We start from the raw sequence: 10,242 nt of genomic DNA on the forward strand, positions 1-10,242 counted from the left end.
GTTGTCCCCAACAGAAATGACACGCAACGGCATAAAAAATGTTACAGGTATTTATTGGTCATGATGTACAGGCAGCCCCAGTGAAACACATACTCAGCCATTTTCCTTTGTTGCCCTCAGTGGTTTTTAGTTTTAAATAACACCTCTGAGAGGCGGAGAGTTCCAGTGGCACAGCAAAAAGCATCTATTATCCCTGTCTGGGGATTGGTGGGCGAGTCAGAGAGGGGAGGGGTTTAGGGGTTAATTAGAGACAACAGAAAGGTCAGGGGACCTATTATGTGTGAGCTGAGACCTGTAACAGGCCAATAGGGGTTGACTTTAACTAGAGCACACCTCACCCTGCACCTTCCCCATCAGTCACATACATACCAGGGTTGTGTCTGACTGGGAAACACGGTGCTGGTAATGAAAAGGCCCTTAACATTGAGCCAGTCAGGATGATGAATTGGGTCCCTGACCATTTTCTCTTAGCGCCAGGGGGCCTCCAAATAGCCCTTGACAACTAATTGAAACCCCTTCTGTATCCTGCCTGTACCTAGCAGGCTCCCTCTATCACTCTGATTATTAGGGTTAAGGACATCTCCCCGGGGATTGTTGGTACTGCTGTAGTAGATGGGATTTGCAGTGTCCTGATTGAATCCAAAAAACCCAAGGTGATAACAGTTCTAAATGAATTCACCACCACTATTCTTCTTCTCCTCCGCTATGTGATTTTAGGTCCTAGCCATCCAGTGTAAATGGAGACTAAGGTGTTTTCACTGGTGTGTTGGGAAGTAGTTTAGTGACAGTTCATCCTACTGTATGTCAGAAGAAATGGAAATATCCCTTAATAGTTCAACTATCTCTGTGCCAAATAATTCAAAAGGCTTTTGTGTCCCTCAAAAGTACAGCTGCACAATATCCCTGTCCTGCTTCTCACTGTATATTCAAACAAAAATGTGATCCCATTCTCTCTCCTGTCATCTTTCATTCATGATGGCTGAATTTCTTCCCTTAAGTCTCTTACCACTGTTCAGTCAAGACATTCCTTTTGCTCCAGCATGTGCTCTAATAGGCTTATGCTATGGAGGTGAGGCAGTCACAGTGTGGAGTAGATCACAGATAATCCCCATTCCCACTTGATTTGGTATTCAGTATTCAGACTTTTGCCTTCTCAAAGTCTTACAGACCATTGACACTTTCTCAGCCTATTTGGTTTTATTGTTATGTTTAGAGCAACTCTGGATTTCATCCAATGGATAGACCAAAAATTACAATAGGCCTACACTAATGACAGATGTGATCCACATTAAAGACATTCTTATATAACGGGGTGGCAGGTAGCCTAGTGGTTAGAGCGTTGAACTAGTAACTGAAAGGTTGCAAGATTGAATTCCTGATCTGACAAATTAAAAATCTGTTGTTCTACTCCTGAACAAGGCAGTTAACCCGTTGTTCCTAGGCCGTCGTTGTAAATAAGAATCCAATTATACCTGTTGACAACCAATTGCCAAACAACTCAGCCATTTTATCAATATGTTTATAAATTAATGTATTTTAACCACTTCTGTGCATTTTCTAATGTTTAATATCAAAGACAACTTTGCATTTATTCTACCTGGGCAAAATGTTGGTTTTGCGCAATGAGATTACGTCAGGGTTTTAGAAGCCGATTGGTTGGCCACGTAGCCAGTGCCAAAACAGTTCATCCGAAATTAGCGAGAAGGCGAGTTTTTTCCCCCCTCGAAGCTAGTTCTCAAACTCCTGCTACTACCTAAAAAAAGAAGCAAAATGTGTCTTTTACCATTTTTGAAAAATACTTTATAAACATGGAAGGTAATATTTAGTATTTAATTCAAGGTAAATAGCGTGTTACTGTAAATATCAGCTGACGAAGTGTGCTAGCTAGCTAGGCTAATAAACAAGATGTGTTTGCTGATCATCAGCAATCAACGGTTGCTAGCATATATACAAAAACTATCAAATTAGTTTTATTTAATACTACATTATATAGTTAGCTAACGTTTGGTAACTATTGTTTGTATCCAACAGTGTATTCAAAGTATTAATGTTGGCTATTATGCTAGCTTGATATTATGCTAGCAGGCTATCTTCTAACGTTAGCTAATTTAGCTGGTTTCAATGACCTTCGCTAGCTAGTTAGATAACGTTGCGTTGCTCTGGCAGTGCCAATACTGCCACAGGTTGCTGTTATATCAGCTTCCAATCTCGAAGTAGATAAAACGTCACTGTAGGTAGCTAACTAGGTCAAAAGTAGCGAGCCATCTGGCAAATGTGATGCATTCATTTGCTGAGGCTGAGCATAACGTGGTTTGATGAAATGACTGAAGAGTTGTCTCTTCTTGAGACAAAGAAATCAACATTAGGCATAGCTAGCTACTCTTAATTATTTGACTAGTGTTTGTATGCTGAGACATGAACATTGACTAACTAGACCAGGGATGTCTGGAGTGGTGTCACTTTTTGCCCATTCCTAGCAAACACAGCTGAAGATCATGATTAGTTGATTGTTTGAGTCAGGTGTGTTAGCTGGGGCAAAAGTGTGACACCAATCAGGCCCTTCAGGACTGGAGTTGCCCATCCCTGAACTAGACACACATCTGTGTTTGTCCACTGACTTCACACCTCTGGGCTGTGGTTGTTTTGTTGGATAATCATGTAGCCACATCTGAATACCTAAACATGTTCCTGTATTTTAGGGTATTGGTGATGTCAGTGGACAGCGCGATCACTGGAGGATAGAGTTAGCGTTTCCCCTTCTGTCCTGGTGTCCACGATTGCCCCAGCCGCCATGGCCGACTCCACAGTAGTCAGCGACCAGCAGCGGTCTGGGTCCGGGCAAACCGATCCTTCCAGAGGACCATACATTGCAGTGATCACCAACAGAAGCACCACCCTGGTGATCCGTGGGTTCATGCTGTTCTCTATAGGAGTTTTCCTGGCTCTGGTGCTCAACCTGCTGCAGGTGAGCTATGTTTGTATTTTAATGATACATATCTTGAATGGGGAAACATTTTAAGGGGAAGATATGACTAAGAGTACTAAAGTAGCTAATATTTGTTTTCTCTCACTGCAGGTACAGAGGAACGTCACTCTGTTCCCGCCTGATGTCATTAGTAGCATCTTCTCATCAGCCTGGTGGGTGCCGCCCTGCTGTGGGACCGCCTCAGGTAGAACACACACATTTACATTTTAGTCATTTAGCAGACGCTCTTATCAAGTGTAACTTACAGCTAGTGCATTCATCTTAAGAGCCTAGTGGTTAGAGTGTTGGACTAGTAACTGAAAGGTTGCAAGTTCAAATCCCCGAGCTGACAAGGTACAAATCTGTCGTTCTGCCCCTGAACAGGCAGTTAACCCACTGTTCCTAAGAAGTTGTTCTTAACTGACTTGCCTAGTTAAATAAAGGTAAAAAAAAAAGATAGCTAGGTGGGACAACCACATCACAGGCATAGTAAGTACACTTTTCCTCAAAGTAGCTATCAGCAAAGTCAGCGCTAGAAGGGACACACACACAGGTTTTTGCTGCCAGACTTGACTACTATCATTATTGAATTGTTGTCCCCTGGGTCTACAGCACAGAGAGTAGATGTAGCTGCTGATTCCTAGTGGATCAGTAGAAAAGCACAACAGCCGCAGGCCTGTATCCCCCTGAGACTGAGACTGCTGCGCTCGACTGCTCAGCCTGGGGGAGATGCCGGTTTCCACTGTTACTGCGCACTGGGCTGTTTGCATCATGCAGTAGCTATCGGGTTTTATTGAGCAGTTTACTGTATATAGTTACCTACATTTGCACAGCAGATTGTAGTTCTTGTGTAATATTTAAACAATAGCTTTAAAAGGAGGCCAACCTCAACAACAGTGTTTGTTTTTTTTGTTTTTTTAAATGCTTGGTGTGTCATCAGAATAGTGTTGATGCTATGTGGTGGGCTGGCATGGCAGCCTTTCTCTCCACAACCATACTAACAGGAATGTACGGCACCGGCCGTGCTACTGCAGCAATAAAGCTGATTGTTGATCTCTGATCCCCTCTCCCTATTTCTGCACCCTCAATCCCTTACCTTTATCCCCGTCTACCCCTCTCTCTCAGCAATAATCGGTCTGTTGTATCCATGCATTGACTGTCGGCTCGGCGAGCCCCACAAGTTCAAGCGGGAGTGGTCCAGTGTGATGCGCTGTGTGGCCGTGTTCGTGGGCATCAACCATGCCAGTGCTGTATCCTCTATGCCCCTCAAACTCAATTCTCGACCTGGAAGCCAGTTCCACTGCATTTTTTCATTGTTCCCCTCTATAATCAGGGACTGATTTAGACTGGGACACCAGGTGTAAGCAATTAATTGTCAGGTAGAACAGAAACCCAGCAGGCTCCAGACCATGTAGGGTAAGAGTTGAGTATCCTGCTCTATTCCTACCTACCTGCCTGTCTCTCACTGAATTTGATGTGAATAATTAAAAGATATGTAAAAACCTGTAAACCATGGGGCAAAAGCATTCCTTGTTGACATTTGCAAATCTAATTTGCAGATTTAAATTGTATTTATTATCACAACACACTTTACAATAAAACAAAATGAATCTGTCGATGTGCCCATGGGCAAGGCACTTTACCCTAATTGCTTCTGTAAGCTGTAAGAGCATCTGCTGAAAGACTCAAATGTAATGTGTAAAACAATAAGGTCAGTGACTAAATGCCCAGCTAAAATGATGGGCTTTTAAATGTGAATAAACAAGCCCGTTTACAAGAAAGAACTTTACTGAGTAGAGCCCATGGTTCCTGTGTGGACTATCCTACTACATAATCAGCTGTCCTTAACCCCTCTCAGAAAGTGGACTTTGCGAACAACGTGCAGCTGTCCCTGACGCTGGCGGCCCTGTCCATCGGCCTCTGGTGGACATTTGACCGGTCTCGATCCGGCTTTGGCCTGGGGGTGGTCATCGCCCTGCTGGCCACTCTATCCACTCAGCTCCTGGTCTACAACGGAGTCTTTCAGTGAGTACTAATACAATACAGTTTACAGGACATACATGTATAATAATTAAGCAATAAGGTGCGAGGGGGTGTGGTATATGGCCAATATACCATGGCTAAGGGCTGTTCTTCTGTACGAGGCAACGGGGAGTACCTGGAAACAGTCCATAGCCGTGGTATATTGGCTATATACCACAAGCACCCAAGATGCCTTATTGCTATTATAAACTGGTTCCAACCTAATTAGAGCAGTAAAAATATATTTTGTCATAACCGTGGTATATGTTCTATTATATGCTGGGTGGTTCGAGCCCTGAATGCTGATTGGGTATACCACAGGTATGACAAAACATTTTATTTTTACTGCTCATATTACGTTGTGTCATTCCTAAGAACATCTCTAGCCGTGGTATATTGGCCATATACCACACCCCCTCGGGCCTTATTGCTTAAATATACAACGGCTTTGACCCAATCGGCATTCAGGGCTCGAAACACCCAGTTTATAATATTTTTCAAGATACAGGAGGGATTTCTGTAGATTTTCATGCTCATTTGTGGATTGTCCTACGTTTAATACCTGTTCTATTGTTTTGTTTCAGGTATACCTCTCCAGATTTTCTGTACATTCGCTCCTGGTTACCTTGCATCTTCTTCGCTGGTGTGATAACCATGGGGAACATAGGACGACAGCTAGCCCTGGTGAGGAAACTTTATTATGCTGAATGAAAAAGGGTTAGGTTTATAAATGGCCTACATGCATGCATGCATTCCAACCAGAGCTTTCTACTGAATATTCAACTGCCACATTACATTATCCCTTGTCTCCTGGGTTTTCTTTTCCAGTACGAATGCAAACTTATGTCAGAAAAGACTCATCAAGACTGAGAGAAATTCTGGCTATATCAAACTTTTGCACAAAATTACATTTTCGTAGCAACAAAAAGCCAAAAGGGGATGGTAAAGGACATCTGTATGCAGCGTTGATGGAGATTGGTCAACCTTGGAGGCGGAGCAGTCATCCACAAGCAACAAATGATGTGCTTCTGCTTTGCTGAGTGCTTTACCGTGGAAAATAGTGTTTTGGTTGGTTCTTATGTGCCCTTTCTGGGCCTAGGGGGACAGACACCAGCTCGCTTTATTATAAGCATTCAATGGATGTCTAAGGAGAGGAATAACAACTACCGATGTGTGTGTGTGGTAGGTAGGCCCCATCTACAACGCAATCTGTGATTGCAACTCAACGGGCACCAATATTAGTGTAGCTCTGCTGTTGTTCAGGGCACTTTCGGCACCAGTGGTGTGAAACCTTTGGCTCCATCGTGCCAAACAGGACCATCTGAATTATTTTCTTTCTTCATCCATTCTTTCTATCCTTTATCTACTGGTAGAAGCTGCAGTGTATATAGCCCATATATGTAGAGACATTTATTCCATGCTTTTACAATGTACAATTATTTTTTTAGGCCAGTAATGTCTCTGTTTGCTGGCAGTCATGAAGGGGTGAAGTGTTCAGTGTTGCACTTATTTGTGCCATCCCAGCGTTATATCAAGGCAACCAGCATCCTGGGTCCAGTTTGGCATTTCATCCAGCCTTACCAGACCCTGCTTTTCATTCATTTCATTTTGTAATAAAACGCTCATAGAAGTTTGTGGGCAAATTTCACTTCATTAACTTAATTTTGGTTAATTTCCTAAATTCAAAATTGAATTAAACCAAACCCTGATGAGATCCAATCAGAGACCAGGCTTCCCATTTCATTCTCCAACCTCCAGGTGCACACAAGTATCCACATCATCAGTGGGTTCTTGGGTCAGGCATCTAATGCCAGATCTGCATTTTTTTAAATAGAAAAATTAGATATAATACAGTGTTTACATTCCTAGATGCAGTTGGACTTGATTTAGGAACCTCACTTCTCATCGTTAAGATGGTCTTATTGGAAATAGAGACCATGAAAAAGGGATGGCTTTCTATATCTAGAAGTTGTTGTGAGACTGCTAAGTGAAGGAATTTTATTCATATGTTATTTTTTTACTTTAGAAAAACTAACAAATTTACCATGATGGTTGAATTAGAGGATGCTGAAAATGTGTTAGTGTCTCAACAGTGTTTTTGTAAAATATTGTTTGTAATTTCACTGTGCATGATAAGGCAAACAAACTGCCAATGACTACAGAGGAAAGAAAATTAAGAACCAACAATCAATATTAAAATGACTAACTTGGATATCCTAGCATGTCAGCGTGATAGCTATGGTGCATTTTTCTAGAAATAAGATGAACTAGTTTTATTTCATCCATCTCTTCAGGAAGTAGAGGATATAACTGGTTGAACTGGGACATTTTCATCCTCTCACCAAACAGAAAATCTGGAACTTGTGCAATCTCTTTGGTTCAATAAAGAACATGCCTTTTGTTGACGACAGGTTTATGTTGTTTCTCCTTGATCACGCACACGGCTCTGAAAGATTTTGGGATTTTTTGTTCTAGACATTGTACATTTTGTTGTTATATAGAGAGCCTATTGGTCATGATGCTTAAGCTACTCTACATGGTTAAATGAATGTGTTTGGCATGAATATACCAGTGCTGCAGTCCAAATGTGCAGTGCCTGTTATGGCAGATTTGGCCTATCTAACTGGTGTATTCTACTAATGTGGATTAATGTCGCCTGTCTTCACCTGCCTCCCACAATAACAGGCTTCCATAGACACATAATTAAGATGAATAATCTGAAGTTGACTCCTTTGTTTGCGTGGTTGCTAAATTCCAGGATTTGTGGATGCTTTTTTTTCTTTGGTTTTACAGTCCTGTATGAGGCAATTTACTGTGTGAATGTTATTGTTCAAAACTAACTAGCTAAAACAATAGGCGTGATGTGTCATAGCAGAAAGTGGTGCTGTGATGAGCTAAACTCCCTTCTGCTAATGAATTCATTAATCTCTATTTATTCCTGACAAGTAATTATCTCTTCTTAGAGACTGAGGGTCCAGAGGCAAGGTTGAGAGCACTCGGATACACTGCAAGGAAAAACTGAGATGGGTTCTTTTCCCAACCAGCCAACCATTCCGCAGGCTCCTTAGCGTGGTCGTGGATTGTGGGTAACACGTTCCTTTGAAATGTCCACCTTGAGCTGTGTTAGCTATCCCCACTTCTGACACCAGTGTAGCTGGTATTGAACCCAGTTGTACCCTATTGCACTGAACGGTAAGGTACAGTTGTGTCCAACACACCTCAAAGCAAGTCTGTGGTTAACTGTGGTCACTGCATTTGCTCATCACATGAAAACAATGGTAGGAGTTTGACCTTGCCCACTGAGGTGTTTTCACACACGGCAGGGCACAAAATCCATAAAGTCTCAGTGAAATTGAAATGGGGGTTGGTCTTCATACAATGAAATGGATGCTCCACTGCCACGTTTCCTGTAAGTCTCTGAGGAATGACCATCTAAATCGGAGCAAAATCCTGTTAAACGGTGTCAACATGAATCACCGGCTGCACAGACATCCATCAGGGCTAAGAAGTTGACCACAAATGATCTGTGAACCACTATATATTGATTACTCATGTACGGCCAGTGTCAGGTTTAATGTTGTGGCCGCCTGAGAGTGGTGCCTCTGACAGCGCATGATCTAACTCTCCTCTAATAGATTTTAATGGTGAGATATTGATTTCTCTGTGGCCAAGGTCTCCCATTGAGGATCATTTATTGGGGTAATGCAGGACAACCCATGCATCCGTCACAATCTATCACTTTGACAGGGAGCACCAGATATTATCCACGACAGAGGGTTGAGCAGAGAGCTACAGTACATGGCTGAGAGCTCCTGCAGAGAACTGAGACTCCTGCTAGATAATATGAATACTAAGATGTGTTTATTGAGTGGGAATGCTCAGCAAATCAGCGCTGACGTGAAAGCAGCTATTCGGAGTGTCTGGAGCAGGGAATGAGGATCTCAGTGAGAGGGTCTATATTTTATTTGAACGTCTGAGGCTGCTCGAGACTGCAGCAGGTAATGTGTTGTGTTACAACCCAGTGGCTGTATGGTTCTCTCCACCCACAGCGATAACACACTAGCTAATGGGAGCACATCAATCACACTCCTATTCCACCAGTGTCTCGATCTGCTCATTCCTCCTGCCTACCAGCTCTGTAGCATGAACAGCACAGGTAATAATGGAGTTTTGTAGCCTAACACATTCCAGGATCATATTTACAGCTAAGGAATAAAATGGCTTTGCCAAGTCAGCATCTCTTTGACAAGGTAACAGAAAAGTCAGTGAAAGAATCATGAGAATCATAAGGAAGGAGATGATGAAAACCAGCCTTGTGTCATGTGGGACATTATAGGTGGATGTTTGGTGCTGAATACAGCTAATTGTTTTGGTTTCATTACCCTGCAGATGCAAGGGTGCTATCAAGTCAACTGCTAAATAATCTGAGCACAGAACGGACAAATTAACACATTGTTAGGATGATTTTCTTACAATATTCTACATCGGTTGATATATTTTAGGGCCTTCCATTAGTATTATAGTGATATATTTTGCTATCACAAAGGCTGCGTTTAAACAGACAGGAAGCCCAATTCTAGTATTTTTTCACTAATTGGTCTGAAGACCAATCAGGTCAGCTCTGGTAAAACAGCTGATGTGAAAAGATCTGATGTGATTGGACAAAATACCAATTATAGGAAAAAAGATCAGAATTGGGCTGCCTGTCTAAACGCAACCCATGTGTTGTGAATGGAACCTGGATGACCAGAAGGGGGCACAAAACTACAGGACTGTTACACCAACCGTGATCTGTGTAAAACTCAATTGCTCTGTAAATGGAATTCCTAAATCTATTATTGTTTCCCTGTAGATATCGTTTTCTTTTATTATAGATGTACAGTACCAGTAAAAGGTTTGAACACACCTACTCATTCCAGGGTTTTTCTTTATTTGTACTATTTTCTACATTGTAGAATAATAGTGAAGACATCAACACAATGAAATAACATACAGTGGGGCTAAAAAGTATTTAGTCAGCCACCAATTGTGCAAGTCCTCCCACTTAAAAAAGATGAGAGAGGCCTGTAATTTTCATCATAGGTACACTTCAACTATGACAGACAAAATTAGAAAATATTTTCCAGAAAATCACATTGTAGGATTTTTTTATTAATTTATTTGCAAATTATGGTGGAAAATAAGTATTTGGTCAATAACAAAAGTTTATCTCAATACTTTTTTATATACCCTTTGTTGGCAATGACAGAGGTCAA

General features: G+C 41.8%; 1 protein-coding gene across 3 annotated transcripts; it reads left to right on the forward strand.

Moving 5' to 3' along the window:
• Positions 1 to 1,656: 1,656 nt before the first annotated feature.
• insig2 (insulin induced gene 2) lies at positions 1,657 to 7,407 on the forward strand. Of its 3 annotated transcripts, none has more exons than XM_021597675.2 (7): positions 1,657 to 1,839; positions 2,700 to 2,965; positions 3,077 to 3,170; positions 4,091 to 4,215; positions 4,824 to 4,990; positions 5,572 to 5,671; positions 5,816 to 7,407. In XM_021597675.2, exons 2-7 carry the CDS (start codon positions 2,792 to 2,794, stop codon positions 5,855 to 5,857), a joined length of 702 nt encoding a protein of 233 aa, XP_021453350.1. In that variant the 5' UTR covers positions 1,657 to 1,839; positions 2,700 to 2,791; the 3' UTR covers positions 5,858 to 7,407. The 3 variants fall into 3 exon arrangements, with proteins under 3 accessions (XP_021453350.1, XP_036830818.1, XP_021453349.1); XM_036974923.1 differs by having other exon boundaries at positions 1,657 to 1,815; positions 5,907 to 7,407; XM_021597674.2 differs by having other exon boundaries at positions 1,658 to 1,815.
• Positions 7,408 to 10,242: the final 2,835 nt, after the last annotated feature.

Source organism: Oncorhynchus mykiss, chromosome 3 (genome assembly GCF_013265735.2).
Source record: "Oncorhynchus mykiss isolate Arlee chromosome 3, USDA_OmykA_1.1, whole genome shotgun sequence".
In the NCBI taxonomy this organism is placed as follows: Eukaryota; Metazoa; Chordata; class Actinopteri; order Salmoniformes; family Salmonidae; genus Oncorhynchus; species Oncorhynchus mykiss.